Source organism: Anas platyrhynchos, chromosome 3 (genome assembly GCF_047663525.1).
Source record: "Anas platyrhynchos isolate ZD024472 breed Pekin duck chromosome 3, IASCAAS_PekinDuck_T2T, whole genome shotgun sequence".
Classification (NCBI taxonomy): Eukaryota; Metazoa; Chordata; class Aves; order Anseriformes; family Anatidae; genus Anas; species Anas platyrhynchos.
This window is the reverse complement of record NC_092589.1, coordinates 55,333,724-55,351,429: the sequence shown is the minus strand read 5'-3', so window position 1 is coordinate 55,351,429 and position 17,706 is coordinate 55,333,724. Positions and strand designations below refer to the sequence as shown.

The 17,706-nt window shown below is 37.2% G+C and overlaps 1 protein-coding gene across 11 annotated transcripts in view; it reads left to right on the top strand.

Annotated features, from left to right (window-relative positions):
* The window catches only part of IPCEF1 (interaction protein for cytohesin exchange factors 1), a 78,926-nt gene extending 77,035 nt beyond the window's left edge, over positions 1–1,891 (top strand). For all 11 annotated transcript variants that reach the window (XM_072035926.1, XM_038176135.2, XM_072035927.1 and 8 more), the window contains one exon: positions 762–1,891. In XM_072035926.1, coding sequence (XP_071892027.1) covers positions 762–962 — 201 coding nt within the window. In that variant the 3' untranslated portion in view covers positions 963–1,891. The remainder of the gene's footprint in view (positions 1–761) is intronic.
* Positions 1,892–17,706: the final 15,815 nt, after the last annotated feature.

Here is a 17,706-nt window from a genome sequence, read left to right as displayed (position 1 = left end):
CGGGATCTCCCTCCTTAGAGTAGTTCAAAAGCTGCCTGGATGTGGTCCTAAGCAACTTCTGTAGATGGTCTTGCTTGAGCCAGGGGGGTTGGACCAGATGACCTCCAGAGATCCCTTCCAACCACACCCATTTTGTGACCTCAAGGTTCTCATTTTCTCTATATCATGACATGACTGTTCCTGTCTTACAATTGAACCAGGGTCCCTGCAATATACAATCTGAGCTGCTCTTGTCTAATAGTAGAGACCAGATTTGTTAACAGTATCTGGTGGTAGATGTATTAACACCCACATATGATCTAACTACCCATGAGCTATACTGCTGGTGCATAGATTTCATCCAAAAGTATTTCCTGTCTTGCTCCCAGAGAACAGGAATTTATAATTGTGCTCAGGAGGGCAAGTATTTTTTTTTTTTCAGAAAGTTAGGATTTGCCATCATCATGTCTAGTATCATGCAGCTACTAACTTGTGAGGCAGCATAACTCATGTCTAATTTTCATGACTTCTCATTCATAAAATTTTACTAAGTATCTTATAAAAAACTACATGAAATCATAATCTTGCCTTCAACTGGGAGGAATTTCTGCTGTGGACTTAATTTTGATAATCTTGGTTATAAAAATAGGAACAAATTGCCAGGAGGATGGTTAATTGGTCATCTCCTTGTGCCCTAGTTCTGCAAAGTTCCCAGAATGTTATTGTTATGGACAATGACCTTGACTGTGTCTGTAGGAAATAACCACTTACTCTCTTCCTAGTGTAAAGAACATGACCTGGCCACAATTAACCAGTTGTTAGAGGACCCAAAGTTGACAGCAATGAAGTACAGAGAATGGAGGAACACAAACATCATGCTGGTCCAAGATATCTATCAGCAACAGGAGGTCCAGGATATGTCCACAGAGAATAGTGAGGAACAAGAGACAACACCATTGGCTATCACTGAAAGTGCTATCTGAGGCTGTGTATCAACAGCTCAATGCAAGATTTTTTCCCCACAGGTCTTCATGTAAAGACACTGTTGGGTTCTGATTTTTTTTTTCCGGAGTGTTCTTCATAAGGAAAACAACCCCTTCTCCAAAGCTTTAACTCCTTTTGCAAAGCTTATTTCATGTCAAAAGAACAAATCCTTCAAATTAAAACAGCATGCTGGAATCTGGGCTGCATATCTAAGAAGAATATTTTATGAAGCATTGAAGAAATGTTTTTCCATATTGGGAGAAGTAAATTGTATATGTGCAACTTCTGGATGTCACAGTGCTATATAATATGAACTGTATAAACGTCAGATCCTTGCTGTTGTTTTAATCATGTAACTTGGTTGTAAAGGAAGCTACAACAATTCCAAAAGTATGTAGTTTACTCTCACTTTTTGACCATGCAAGGTAACCTGATATATATATTTTCATTTCTACGTTCATTCACTTTGACATCTCTACCAGTTGGAACTGAGACAAATCGAGTAGCAATTATGTATGAATTTATACTACAGACCATTGTCAGGAACCCAGTTTGTGTCATACCTGATGTTTTATGAATTAGACATTTATTTACAGACCAGACCAAGGTACTGTCATTCTATATCAAAAACAGAAGGTCTCTCAATATGTTTGGTAAAATGTAAATTGCTCTTCAGCGAGGCAAATAATGTCTCAACAAGTTTCAAGCTTTTCTTATGGACTTAACAGAACTTCCTGGAAGGCTATTTTCTTCTTTCAATTTTTGAACAATCATGAATATATAAGGTACAAGTTCACCCCAAACTCCTAGATAACAAGGTGATCAAGTTTGCAAGGAAGAAGCTAAATACTTAAATTCCTGATGTGGAAGTGAAAGTGTAAAGCATAGTTGCAAATATTTTTGTAAATATATGTCATTTTATGGCTTATATGAAAGTGTTTATGTAATGTATATATGTTTTATTTATATATTTATATATGCTGAATTTCCTAATGTAGATAGAAGCACATGGACCAGACCCACTTATGTGAGTGTACTTACACAGTGACTTGAAATACTTCTCTGTTCTTTTTTTCCATTATGAATCACAGTAATGGATCTAGAATGGAGAGTACCCTGGGACTTCTGCTGTAACTTCTTCTGTTGTTCAACCTAACTTTGGGATTTTGATGAAGAAAATCTGTGTAATTTAGGGCAGGAATATAAGTTTGCTATAAAACTTTGGAATTTCTCTTTGGACAAACAAAAATGAATATATTAAGAGATTTTGCTACAGGATCATTACATTTTAGCATCACTCTTCTCAGTACAGTTTTTTTTTTTCCTTTTTTTTTTTTCTTCCCATCTTCAGCATGTGTGCAAGTATGAGGATCTTTGCAGAGTGCCAATTTCTGAAAAGCAGAAATTAACCCACCATTCTCCAATTAATGCCACTACAAGTACTGGGGAAATCTGCACTTCTGTTGGCTATTTTGTGAAGATATTGTGATTGGTATTCAACAGATTTTATCTTTTAAAGTAAAATACACTATACAGATGCAGCCATATTCGCTTGTCTTTATACATGATATGTTTTATTGTATCGAAAGCAAATATTAATAGTATTATTGGTAATGTGAAATCTTTGTCACCTGCCAAGTGATATATCTGATTGTTGAGATGGCATTGTTGACATTCAACAACTTTCCTTTGCTACAGGTATCACTGGGGAAAGGTCAGGGAAATGTGGGCTTGTTGAATGCAGAAGCAGGACTGCACTCAGGATAGCGTCACTGCCTCAGGTATAAAAGGATTTAGACTTAATAATTGGAGCTGGTCTGCTGGTGGGGAACAGAAGTTAGATAAAACTTAGAAGTGAGTGACAGTAACTAAATGGGGAAGCAGACATAAAAAGCAAGGTGGTTAAAGAGCTAACATTTCCAGGAAATCTTCATACAAGTGGTGCTTTTATCGTTTCATTAATTCTAACTGGACATTGATAGAAATTAAGCAAGCTCAACACGTGGTGTTAATTGGTTGCTAGTAATTCCTCATAAAAACATGAGCCCATTTTAAAGTCTTTTATCTTTGACTATTCTCAGAAGACCCTCTTGACAGTGGGCATCTGCAAGTACCGTGTTCCTGAATGTAATTTTTCAAAGGTGAGAGAGGGATACCCCTTGAATTTGACATGATCACTTATCTGCTGAGCAAACACTGAAAATTAGGCAAGTGAGGACTGATCTGCATAGTCCTTCTCAATTTTAACTACCTGCTGCTAAATAATTGATAAATAATGGAGGTCAAGTTGCTTGTACACTTCAGATTTTTTCTTGCAAGTGCGGGCCCCGCAGTTTGTCATGTAAATTCCATTTCTCTTCAAAAACATCTTCACTACTCTAGATCTTAAAAACAAGCACATGCTTAAGAGTTCTGTTGAACTGAGCCAGACTAGTCAGTGCCTTGCAGTTCTGAGCAAAATCCCAGCCAGCCAACTCCATTTGCTGCAGTAGATTTGCACCCCAGAAAGGAGAGCACTTTGCAGCCTGTATAGACTGTCAGCTTCTTTTTTTTTCTTTTTTTTTTTTTTTTTCTTTTTTAACTGTGCTTGTATCAAGATATACAAAACTGGTTTCCCAAATGCATAGACAGACAAATGTCCCCAGCCTGCCTGAACTCTACTATTTGTTTTGATGCAATTAAATAGCCTAAAATAACTTTTAAGGTACTTTCTTTTCAGATGGTCGGTAGGTAATTGCTGTTGCTATTGAGCTTTTGGAATCCAGTTGAGGATGTATTGTATCACCCTCTTAGAGCAGAAAATTATTGAACAGGGTTCTTTTAATTGAGTTATTTCTTCAGAAATTTCCTTTCTGTTCAATAAAAATGTATTGGTTTTATGGAAGTGCAATGTTGGTAGGCTATCCCCATTCTCTTCAGCTACTTTTTAGACCAAAAACAAATGGAAAGCATGGGAAACGTAAAGTGAAAATGGTAGTAAAATAGGATTAGTTTTCCAACATTGCTAATTAATGTCACAGTTTTCACCTGGACTTATCACAAAGGGCTGTACAGCCATGTGAAAGACACAACCGAAGAAGAACAGTGCGCAATCTGACAGCCACAACTGATAAATGATATTGGAGGGAGCCATGTCAGCAGGAGAAGCTCAGACTACTGTGTGCTCTGCTCAGTCATATATAGGGTAAATGGTATTTGAGCATAAATTCTGTTGGTCTGAATTTGGAAGGCTTCCATTATTGACTCGTAGTGTAGGGGAATTGTGTCCCTTGGAATGACCAAAAATCTTTAACAGCCTGCCTCATGGGACTTCTTTTGTACTTTTCAGGAGAAAGTGTGCATGCACACACCTATTCCTCTATCAGTAAAACCTTTTTGCATTAGTGCAATAAGTCTAGCTATGCAGACTTTGGAGTAACTAATTATGATATCTAATTTCAGCTGTTTCTGCAGCCTGTCTCTGGTGACTTTTCTGGAAATCAAATCTCTCTCTGTTTTGGTGGTGTAGATCTCATAAGCTACCAGCATGAGATGGGATCACATTTTCTTTTCCTAAGATGGGAGAGGTTTCATGCTGGGTTAGCAAATTGTTTCTGCATGCAGTTCTGATAATTTACTTAATCCCGAGTTTCACTGAAAACAGGAATAAATGATGTGATACAACCACGTTTTACAGATTATTCTCTTTTTGAAGGAAAACTTCTTATGGGAAAAAAAAAGCTCTTTTAGGACAGCAGGGAGAGGGGGAGGGGAAGAAAAAATGTGATGTTTGATTTAAAACTATGTAGAGTTTTGGAGTTTAAAGTTATTGTGTAACTAGAAAAAATTATGGGCATGCTGTATCTAATAGGGAAGACCATGAACTTACATGTCTATTACTGATTTAATATAAAAATGTTATTTTGTGTCTCTTAAAGTAACAAGGAAGTCCATGTAAGCAAAATTTTATATGAAGAAATTCTTATGCTGTGGTGGAAGTTTGGGTTTGGGGATTTTTTATTTTATTTTTTTACTGTTTTGGTGGTACAGGAGTGACCAATTGCAATGAGAGCTTGGGCTTGCTTCATTTATGTGAGAAATGTCTTTCTGTTAACAGGAAACCAAAGTGGTTTTCTTGTAGTAATAGACACAAAGTTTTCCTGTTTCCTGTTTTGTGTGGGACATTTTGAAGCAGCAGACATTTTAAGATGTCATTCAGCAGTTACTTGCACACTTGAAAATTTATCCCATTTTGTTCTTCTCCAAGCTGCCACATTTCTGCATTTTCAAGAATCAACTTCTCTACTAACTGAAACAAAAATTGAGGTAAAAAGAAACAAAACCAAAATGCTCTGAGATATGATCAGTCTGAAATTTTTCTCTGTGCATAAGAGTAACAGCAGCTAAGCTTGTCAAAAGTTCGACATTTCAAAACTGAAGAAAAAAATAAAAATTGTCAGGTGTTGAGGAGAGTATTATATTTCTTGAAATTTGCTACGGGTGATGATCCAAAATCTTTCTGTTCTGGAAAAATAATTATTTTTCTATTTTATTTCTTCCTGGTAAAAATCTAAAGGTAGTGGCTTATAAGCTGGCATAAAGTTAAAAATGAAATATGCGTATAATTCCTTGATAGTTCATCAGCCGTGATGCATTAACATGAAATGTTGGCTTTAGATGGCTGACCGACAATGCTGAAAATCAATTTCCTTGGGAAACTATTCTAGTTACCACAATCTTTTATACCCCACCTGGCCCATATGAGATCCATTTTGAGGATGTAGATATAAGGCATTTCTATAGGGAAAATATATCATTACACCATAGCTTAGGAATCACATGAGTTCTAGTGCTCACTGGGTCCTTGATGCCTTCAGACCTAAATACATTATTCTGGCTCTCGAACTTGCATATGATTGCTTTAGCTTCTCCCACCTAAAAATAAATAAAAGAGAATACAAAAACATCAACTCTCATATAAAGACAAACGCTAATCAAGCAAAGATTTGGGTACTTTGTTCCTGAGTGCTTAGCATAATAACTCACCTGATGAAATGCCATATGTGCATAATAATAGCAGTGTTCTTGTGTAAAACTTTCAATGGTAAGGACTGACTGAAGAGAGCATTGGGGATTTATATTGCATTAGGCTCTGTGTAGACTGAGAAAGGTGTGCCTAGAGGAGTATTTCCTAGGATATCTGCTACGGAGGGGCAGGACCTGCAGCATCATGAAGATATACATAGTACCAGTTTGGTATTCTAGCTGCTAAATCTATTTTATCACTGGTTGCATACTTAAAGCACAGTGTTTGCACTCAGCGCTGCCTTTTCACTGCTTGTTGCCCACACGTGTGACTCAATTTTAATGGAATGATGCACACATCATGGAGAACCAGAACCTTATGTTTGCACTTGTCAATTAAAAGCTGAAATGCAGGAGCATTTTGCTCAGCCTTTTAAAATTTTCACTGCTTTATTTATTTATTTATTTATTTATTTTTAGTTTGCTGGTATACAATAAAATAGGAACTGTTGGTTCTTAAAAACAAATTCTCATTGGGACTATTATTAATAATTGAGTAATCTGGAACCAGGAAGAGCCAATGAGTGGATTGACTGAGGAGTGCTTTCCACTGTCTGGCAATGCAGTTTTTGAAGCCCTGCTGCTAAATTACTTAATTCTCTTTCATTGGTTCCTGTAGCCACCTTTAAGGAAGGATACCCTGTGCTTTATGGTCTCTTTCAAGACATGTGGGATACTGCTTGGATTTTTCAACTCTCAGAGAATTCAGCTTCAATTAAAAGAGGACTGGGGTCTTTGTCAGGAGTTTCAGTTTATCTGGCCAAGCCAGGCAGCCAGAAGCACCTTAGAGGTGTGTTTCCTAAGAAGTGAGCTTATCTGAGGGCTCAGCTGCCCTGAAAGATGTGTCCCTGTCCCTCTCTGTTCCCTCAACCTCCTACATGTTCCTACTGCTTGTCTCATAGTATTCTGCTCATCGCTTGGCACCTCTGTCAGCTAAGTGGAGCCAGCCAGCAAGAAACAGATCTAGCAAGCTGGATAATTATCTACACTGATGGTGAATAAAATTGGCTTGTGGAGAGATTTGGTGCCTGCCAGAGCCATCACAAGAAAGGCAGCTGGTTTGTGTGGGCAAGAGCATAAAAAAGAGGGTGCTGCATATGTGGGAGGAAAGAGGGGGACCTCCTGTGTTTAGGAGAAGGGCATTAGATTGATGTAACCTCCCACAAAGCTGTAGCGTCACTTTCACCAAATGGTGCTTTCATTTTATCCTGCAACACATGCTTGTGAAGACAACTCGACGGACAAGTTTTCATGTCTGGTTTGATGTGATCTCAGACTGTGTTTTTGCTTTCCCTGTTTCATGCAGAGACAAATCTTACTGCTTCCTCCTTCGGTCTTAAAGATAAAATCCTGCAAAAACCATACAAAAAACAACACTATACTTCTCTAGTATCCTTCCTTGCATGCTTTCGGTAGGTATGCTGGTGTAGACATATGAGAGAAAGTAGTTTGGAGTGGTGAACCAGTTTACACTAGGTCCACCTTACGGGCTTGTAAGACCTCTTGATTTTGCAGGTATTTGATATACACCCTCCTGTGGTAACATAAAATATAACCATTTCCAAAGTCTCATAAGAATAGGAATAGTTTCTCATGATGAATCAGATATTTAGTTTTTATGTGCTTAATAATAATAATAATAAATATCTGTAAAAGTGCTGGGCTTCTCTGGGCATCCAGGTATTCCCAGTCAGACTGAGGATGATGTGTTTGCTAGTGACACAGAGGGGATGGGGCCATCCAGTCCCATTCCTGGCATCTGACCTTTCCTGTTTCATTATTTCATGTTTTGGAAAGTGCTTGTCATTCTTCTGACATTTTCTTGGTCTGTTTCTTATTGGTAGAAGAAAGTACCTAATGATAGCTGTCAGGGTAAAATTCCTGAATTATCTTCCTGTGCTCAAGAAATAACCTAGTTGTCACTACGAGGGGATATTTAAAGTTGTGAGATGCAAGCCATGATAATACCCGGAATACTGTGCATAGTGACAAACTGCTCTTTTATTTTGCTGTGGAAATATATATCTTCCCTCTTCTGGCTCCCGGGCAGAATGGGTGCTAGTGTGGCAGGAAACAGGTTTTCTGTGTAGCACCTTTGGGGAGCACGCTGTCTTGAAAGCAGTTCTCAGCAAACTTCTCTGACAGAGAAAACTGATCCCTTAGCACAGCCTGCTGGCTGTTAATGATACAGCAAGCAGATATAAAATTACACGTCAGAGGGGAAGTGATAATAATATCAGGCTGCAGGTGTGATGGTCTCCATCTACAGGAGAGTAATTTCTAGAGTGAGGGGAGAGAGGTTGCTTCAGTTAAGAAGGTAGAGATGCTGTCTGACACACCAACCTGCTCTAGATCTGAAGCATCAGCAATAAATCCAAGCACAGTACTGTCTGAGGGGGGAAAAAGCTCTGCAAGGCAAAGGAAGTTAACAACCGTGATACCAAGGAAGGTGCTAGGAAGAGAGCAATGGTAAATCTAGGGAAAAAAGGTAGTTATTGTGTGCAGACTAACAAGACATGGGAAATTAGAGGAAATACATAACTTGCCATTAAACTGATGTCTCAGAGCGGATGACTTTTAGTATCTGGTTAGCTAAAATCCATGAATTTCAACCAGTAAATTGTTCCGTTCTGTAGACAACCCTGAAAGATCAGGGCTGAAAAGCCAGAGGTTGTTCTGTTGAAGATACTTACATCTGGTGTTAAGGATAGTGGCACATTTGTACTTGGCTCTGGTGAGGCTGCACCTCGAGTACTGTGTTCAGTTTCGGAACCCTCACTACAAGAAGGACATCGAGGTGCTCAAGTGAGTCCAGCATGTCCAGAGAAGGGCAACGAGGCTGGTGAGGGGTTGGGAGAACAAGTCTTATGAGGAGTGGCTGAGGGAGGTGGGATTGTTCAGCCTGGAGAAGAAAAGGCTGAGAGGTGACCTTATTGCACTCCACAGATACCTTAAAGGAGGCTGTAGCAAGGTGGGGGTTGGTCTATTCTCCCGCATGCCTGGTGACAGGACGAGGGGGAATGGGCTAAAGTTACACCAGGAAGTTACACCAGGGGAGGTTTAGGTTGGGTATTAGGAAGAACTTCTTTACTGAAAGGGTTGTTAGGCACTGGAATGGGCTGCCCAGGGAAGTGGTGGAGTCACCATCCCTGGAGGTCTTTAAAAGACGTTTAGATGTAGAGCTTAGTGATATGGTTTAGTGGAGGACTTGTTAGTGTTAGATCAGAGGTTGGACTCGGTGATCTTGGAGGTCTCCTCTAACCTAGATGATTCTGCAATTCTGTGATTTCCATCATGTAATGTCTGTGCAGTCTAATAAAACCCAGAAGCCACCATCATGATGTGACACAGCAAGACAGCTGAAAATTGAGGGGCATCTCCAGTGTCCTAGTCCTTGCAATGGCAACCATATCCCAGTCATCTACAGGCTTATTTGCACTCTTGCAGATCACTTGCAGAAGTAGAGGGTGCATTTCTAAGGTGTGTGTTTCCTTATTTTTTTCTTAAATTCTTATTTTTATTATAGACAGTAAATTCAGTGCACCTGGGCTAGCACTTACTTAAATTCATAAATTACAGCAGTGATGAAAATGGCCCAGGTGGTCATGTCCTTTTCTGTGTGATTGGAGAATTTCACTCTACAAATGCCAGAAGGAGCCATGAATAAAATTCCATACCGCTGTAAAACACACTCATCACTTTTCCAGCTTGATGTGATATTTCATCAAAAGCATCTTTTTTTTTTTTTTTTTCTGCAGCAGAATAATTTCTTCTGCTTATTTTGTTGATGTCAAGTTGAAGCAATTCAGGGAGCTGTGCTTTATGTGCTGGTTTTAAAACAGGCTTTCTAATACAAGAAAAAGAATGAATGATGATGCTGATACTAGTTGGAAAAAGCACGTGAAAGACTTCAGGACTTCAGCAGAAAACAAACATCAGCACTTTGGAGACAGTAACACAAATGATATATACACCCTGAATATGGGGTGCAAGCATATCCCTCATTAAACAAAGGAAGGAAGCCAGTCCTATGGGGAATCAGAGGAGTAATGAAGACAGTGTCTGTGCAACAACACTGTTCATAAAAAAATCTGAGAGTGAAATTATCTCTGGGAACAAAGTCCAGATTTAGGAAGGTATTTGGGTATCTCTTGTTGGCTGGTCTGGGTGATTATTTTAAAGTTAAGATGAGCTTTTATTTCATAGAAAGTCTGAGTTAACACTGGGTATAGAAGAGGTCACAGAGAGCACTACATCATGCACCTATCTTTGCTTTCTTTCTAGCTGTGGCCTTGGTATGTCCTAAGGGGATGCTTATGATTGAATTTAGGCTTAGACTCTTTCAGGGTTCAGAAGAGAAATAATTTAGGATCTCTATTATTAGGTCCTCCATGAACAAACGGGATCAGTGCAAGATAGGAGATGCAGTGATATACTAAAACATTTATCTACTGTTTGGTTTGGTTTGGCATATTGAGAGATAAAAGTAGAGATTATTTTTTAGGCATCAGAGAAAGCTCAGTGGATAATGTTCAATGTACATTTGAGGGACCAAAGCTCATTTTCCAGTCACAGATAACATGAGATTTTGATTAAGCTACACAGTGACTCAGACCCTTGTTTGTAACATGGTGATGAGAAGTGCATACTACAGAGGGCTGTTAATGTGAATTAAGACCAGCAGTACCACTCCACTAATTAAATAGATGATAACGTAGAGTTCCCAACATAGGCTGTGACAGTCAATGGTAAAATTATGAATTTTTCTTATCTTGCGTACTGACAGTTCATATGTGGGTTGCTGCTGGCAATATACTTGCAGAAAGGGTGTGTAAGGGAAAAGGAAATGTAAAGAGATTTCTTTCTTAAGCATCTCTTCTGACTTGAGAAATTATGTTCATCCTGGACATGAAGATCCCCACAATGAACTAACTGCAGTTAGACCCCATGAACCAGATTCTCCTTGTGTGACTTTGTCTCTTTGGAAGCCAGAACATAGCTGTATGCAATTGAAGGTACAATTGCAGAACTTAAGCAGCTGAAGTGGTATAAACCCAGTCATGACTCATGAATTCTTTACTTCATTGCAAATTAACACATTTCCACAGGTACTGTGGAAATTAACTACAGAGTGCCAGCTGCAGTGGTCCAAACACTACTGTGGTGGTCTCAGTTGTGTCCCTGCCCAAGTGTAAGTTGCCTGCAGCCACAGACCCTGAGGGATATGTCTGTCCCTTTTGCTACTTATTAGTCAATGTTTTTGAACAAAAGGTTTTTATATAGAGCTAGTGCTTTGGTAGCTTAATTTGAAAAAAGATTAGCTATATTTATCCAAAGACAATTCAATTTTTTTTTTTCAGTGACTCATGGCACAATCAAGTTATTTGATTTTCTCAGAACTACATTTTTTAGTGTTCTGCTGAGTTCTCTTGAGAGCCTTTTCCTATGAAAAACTTGTTCCAATTTTTATTTATTTATTTATTTTGTACAAAGCTTTTAACCATGTCACCTAGGATCAAATTGAGTATGCATGTGGCAGGACCAATAACAGATTGTAAAATACATTATATTGGCAATGTTAATACTAAAATCTCCAATCCAGGAAACAAGACCAACACTTGATCCCTCTTTGGTATGAAGCTTCTAATTTGACCCTCTCTTGTTTCTCTTGAACTTTTACAAATTCCTTCCTCCTGTCTGACTTGTATTTTATCAAATAAAATGAAGGTGAAACTACTTGTACTCTTATACATTTTTGCTGAATTTGAACCAAGCACAGAACAATATTTCTCAATCTTTTTGGCCCCTGATTTTTTTTAACAATTAATGCTATTTTATTTTATTTTATTTTATTTTATTTTATTTTATTTTATTTTATTTTATTTTATTTTATTTTATTTTATTTTATTTTATTTTTAAAGCAATATATTTGTGGATACATAACCCAAATTTTATTTCACTGTTTAATGGGTCCGCGAATACATGCAATCAACCTCTTGTACTGAATATTTGTTTAGATTAGTCACTAGTGCAGACATGATGCAGGTTGTTTAAATTTAAATTATTATTATTTTTTTTTGTATTTCTAAATTGGAATATTTCCTTGTATCTGACTTTCCAGAGAGCAGAAGACAAAAGAATATGGAACAGGAGGTGCTCAAGACCCTCTTGTTCACTTGTAAGTGATGCATCCTTCAGGTGTTTCTGCATTTCTGTTTTCCCTCATAACTTCTTTTTATGTAAGTCTCTATTTTTCTCTTGTAGTATTGTCAGTATGCAGCATCAAAAGAAAGCATTTCTCCCAGTTCTCTACACGTTCAGTCAGAGGGGGAAAAAGGTGGATATTTTTGGTGTCTGATGACTAGGACAGTCAAACCCTCTTACTCTGAAAGATGTACTAATTACGAAGTAGAGAATGGTGGCATCGACTTGCGATGAATCAGAATTTCATGCACTGACGTTAGTTTCTTGGTAATGGAGAAGACAAGTGTCATCACTACATGAACTCTGAACAGGAGGACTTGTATTAGTGATACAGAAGGATTAGCGAGGAGGTTATATAATTATAACCTCCCTCCGTGCTGATGGCCTCTGGCTTAATGAAGTTCATTACACAGTAACAAAGACTAATTTTTTAAGTACTTCATAGAGCATTTACATTATATTTTTATATTGCCATCATTATGTCTGTCATATGGAATTCAGATATGAGAAAGATTATTGTTATTATTATTTTTTATCCTAAGAAAGCCATTCTTTAGAGTTGGCATAGAAACTCCATGAAATTCCATGTTCATTGTTCATAATACATCTTTAGGAGAAAGAGCAGCAGAATTATACCTTTACTGTCAGAATGTCTGTATTTCTGTCTACTGGATATACTGCAGTAACAGTTTTAAATTTGAATGTGAATGGATAACAGAGGTTTTTTAAAACTTAAATAATTTATTTTCTCACTATTTAATTTTCTCAAGTTAGTTTTTAAGAGATTGAAGAGTTTGTTTCAACTTCATGTTTAAAGTCTTGTTTGAATGCTCATTATTTTGACTTGATTGATCTTGGTAAGGTAGATTCATTTGAACTTTGTTTGTCTTAATACATGCCACTTAATACATTTCCAGATCCACTCTGTGGATCTGAGAAAAAAACAAAACAAACAAACAAACAAACAACAACAACAACAACAAAAACTGTGACACCTTTGTAGAGAATAGCAAAAAATTACATGGGTAGGAGCTACTGGTGTGATGCTGATAAAGTGAATTAAAGCCCTTGGGGAATAAAATCCCTGGATGAATATATCTCCCTTCCAATCCCCCACGTATTTTTCAGGAAGGACAGAAGTTAGTATATGAATACATTAGTGAAATGACATGCATATGGATGAAACTTTGGGTCAAGTTCTCATTTTTACACCAATACTGACACTGAAAACTAGCTAATTGACAGTAAGTGATAAATCATGAGTGTAAATTTGAAAATTGTGTCTTGTAGGAAGAATATTAAGAGGTTTAAAATGGTTCATTTAGTTTATTAATAGAATTAGGGAGGTTTTGCAAGTCTGCTTTTTCCTAGTGAGGCTGAGTGTTATCCTGGTTCAGATGAGGCACCCAGCTTATAAATGCTCTGGACTGCCCTGGAGGAACTTGCCTCTTTGCCTTGACTCAAGGGAAAGCTGGGAGAATGAATATGCTAGATCAAAGCTACCCTGTAACAATCATATTCTTCAAGAACAGTCTAAAAAAGCTTCAATAAGTGGGGAAATGGTTTATAATAGCAGGGAGTCCTTGAACAAGGAAAAGGCATCAGAATAGATAGGAAGTGAAGCATTGGACAATTCAAATAGCTTAGTTGTTTAAAATATATGTAGCAGAATACATGTTTTGGGCTGAATTACCATTGGGAAGTAATGGGATTTCTGTCCTCTAAACTCATTCAATCAAGAATAGCACCCCTCCCACCTCTTAAGAAATAATAATAAAATAAATAATACATAAAACAACAACAGCAGTAATAATAATAGATTACATCATGCAGTGGGATTATTTGGGATTGGTAAAAGACTAGCAGAATGGTTATGCAAAAAGTCTGAACTGAAAGTTATAGCATATGTCAGATCTATGTATTTGTAAGTCTGCCTGTAAAGGATGAGCAAAATCCTGTCTGAAAAAAACCCTCAGTGTGTTTTTGCTTAAAAATAATAATGCAGGTCACTAATAGCAATAGATTTTACATAACGCTGCTAAACTTCAACAAATGTCTTATGGTCTTGAACAAACATACATCAACAACAAAACATAATTTAGAATTAACTGAGGAAAAGAAAAAAGAAACACTAAGAGAAAAACAAAACAAAACAAAACAAAACAACACAGAACAGAATATGTAAATTTCTTATGCAGGAAAATTCAATGAAAACAAAATTGCCTACACTGAAGTAAAAACCATCATGGCAAATTTTAAACATGATGGAGGGAGTTACCTCTGCATGCTGTTTTACTAAGCTTCCCCCTCTCCTCCACAATTCCCCTACCCTATTCCTCCTTTTTCCTTTAACACTGCTGTCCTTGTTTTGTAGTTGCTGTATTACTTCCTGTCTGGTGCAAGCTCAGTTAACCTACTGCCGCTTTTTGCCCAACACAACAGCAATCTTCTGCTCATTACATAAAGCTTCCTTTCCATTTCTGTTCCTTTCTAGAAATGATTATTCTTTTTAATTGTGTAGTTTCTGTTAATGTAATTGATGTCTGTTGCTGGGATTTTGCAGAGAAGTCGATGAGTGTAAAGAGAAGCATTGCTTTTTTCCTCTGTCATGATGATGAAGGTAACAGTGGAAATAAAACACGTTATCTAGAAACTGCTATACAGAAAATAAATAAATAAATAAATAAATAAATTTCAATAATTTTACAGTCTTTACCACACCTTTCTTCAAGTCTGAGGTGTTTTGCTCTCTCACAACCAGTATGTATGTGCACATTAATAAGTGAATCTGTGGGTATGTGCAAATTTGTGTGTACTTTAGAAAAGACTGTTGGATTAGAATGAATTTATTTGAGTAATACCCAATAAATGCCTTTTATCTTTAACCATACTAACTTTATATTACTCACTAATATAGCAATTAGGAACTTAACCTGAGATTTCAAATCCAAAAATGTAACTGAACTGTCCAATAACATCAAAAATATGTTTTGCTTCTTCCTAAAATCACATTTTAGGATGCTAATGCCACAGGTGAGTGTGTTGGAGTGAAATTAATTTGATGCTGCATCAGAAGTTGAATTGTTTGTGTATAGTTATTGTGCTAATCCTTACTGTAAATTGTAACAGAGAGTAGGAATAGGGAATAGTTGTAAAGATCCCCGTGATAAGAAAAACACCATGTCCGGCCCCTAATCTGATGAGTCATTTTACTGTGGGTCTTTTGGGGATTGCAGGTGGCTCTGCATCCCAGAGGTCAGGTGTGTTTTACTGGGGAGCTGAGCAGTGTCTGTACAGTCTGTACCTAGGATAATAAAGAGAATATAGTGCTTCTGCCTGTCTGGGCAGTAGATAGTACATCAGGGAAGCTCTAAGCTCAAGTGGTGGGGTTCCTTTTCTTTCAAGTTGACAAAATCATTGAAAGATTGAAGGCTGGCTGAATTGCCAGTGCTGTCCAAACTGGCATCACAGTTCAGGTTGTGCTCCACAATTCAGGCCTAGTGGACTGACTTATTTTAGCTGTCAACTACATCCAAATATATCTTTGGGAACCAAACCTACCGCGGTATCTCCTACATTGCCTCCTAATACTTTTCTGACACCAACACATATATGGTTTGCTATGTCCGTAAAGCTCACTTATTTTCTGGCCAGATGCTGTCTTTGAAACAAACGGAACATAGGTATTGATGCGTTTTTTTTTTGTTTTTTTTTTTTGTTTGTTTGTTTGTTTTTTGTTTTTTTTTGGTTTTCTTTTTCTTTTTTCTTCTTTTTTTCTCTTGCTGTGGGATCCTGTTGCCTTGTGTCATTAGGCTGGTAGGATTGTTGGTGTCAGCTGATATGCTCCTTGAGGACTATGGGCCAGTCTTCAAAGGACTGCAAAGACATCACAGAGTCATAGAAATAGGATTTTGAAGGAATCTCTGGATATTGCTTCTCTGGTATTTGTGACTTTTCCCCAGATCGTGCTGTCTGACTGACAGCGCTCATAGATAAGTTAGCATTTTTTGCTATGGCCTTCCACATAAAAGTGTTCAAAATGACAACGAGCATGTTAGGGAAAAAAACAATTGCAATAAAACCTGTAAAATCACAACTGTCATGGAAATAACGATGTTCATTATTATTCCTTATTGCAGAGTCATATTTATATTGTCTTGCTCAAATGTCATTCCTAAGAGTCATTATTCACTATTTTTCCTCTTCATGAAACAAACAAACAAAAAATATGTACGTTTTTTTCAAATACAACCTTCTGGCAGAACTTTTAAAATCAATAAAACAAGAATACTTCAGCACAACTCAAGAGCCTGGGAAGCCTCTTAGTCTGCCAGGAGCTAGCAAGAGAGTTTCCCTCTGCTCACCTTGTCTTTCTGTTACTGGAGCCAGGCTCCTGCACCAGCTGGCTCCTGGAGCTAAGCCTCTCAGTACAAGAGGAAAATACACAGTTTATGTCAAAACATAATTCTGCCCATATGTCTTTTATTAAAAAACAAACAAACAAACAAACAAAAGCAATCAAATAAACAAAACCATGAACAAAACAACAACAACAAAACCCACAACCACCACTACCAAAAAACCTCAACCTATCTGGATGTCCCTTTTTTAAAATAAAACATAACAAGTATTTAAAGCAGTCAGAAAATTAATACATCAACCTTCATATTGATGTGTTGGCATTGGTGCACTAAATAACATTTTCTAAAGAGGAGCTATTAAAAGATGGCATGACGTGTTGATCAATGTGTACTGTGTTTTGAATATAGTATGTGCAAATATACAGAAAACACAAACTTTTTTTTTTTTTTTTTTTTTTTTTTTTTATTAAAGGATCACAGCAAAGATACATAACTTGTGTAATATGCTACTTACTCCACAGCATTCCCAGTGACATTCATGCCTTTTGGAAAACAAAAACAAAACCGAAATAAAATAAAACAAGACATTTAACTTATTTTTGTTAATGCTCTGCTAATAAAATTTGCTTCCTCATATCCTTAGACCATTATGCCTACAATAACATTAGTACTGCTAAAAATATTTACAGTCAGGTTGCTCAATTAATTATTGGACTTGAGAAACCTAAAATATCTTTGAAAATATTAGGCTGTTACCGAGTCATAGGATTTTACCAATGAGCTTCATTACATTCCAAATACAGAAGAAACAATTGCTTCAATTCATTATGTAAAGTCTGTGACAGCTAATGTAGTTTGGGCTAGCCACTATACTATGAGCTTAGGTTTAATTAAACTTATTTATCTTCCTGGTTTACCAGTTAAGGCTTTTCCAATAACCGGTCAATGCATTTCAGTTTGCCATATGTGAGCATGGCAGAATGCTCAGAACCTGTCAGACAGTAATGACTTTGGACGATGCTAATTTGCTTCCATTTCTAGTGTAACGTTCTTATTGTTAGCTAAGTAACACTGCTGTGTAGAGCAAAAGAGCATGCCCAGTTTTTCTGAGTGA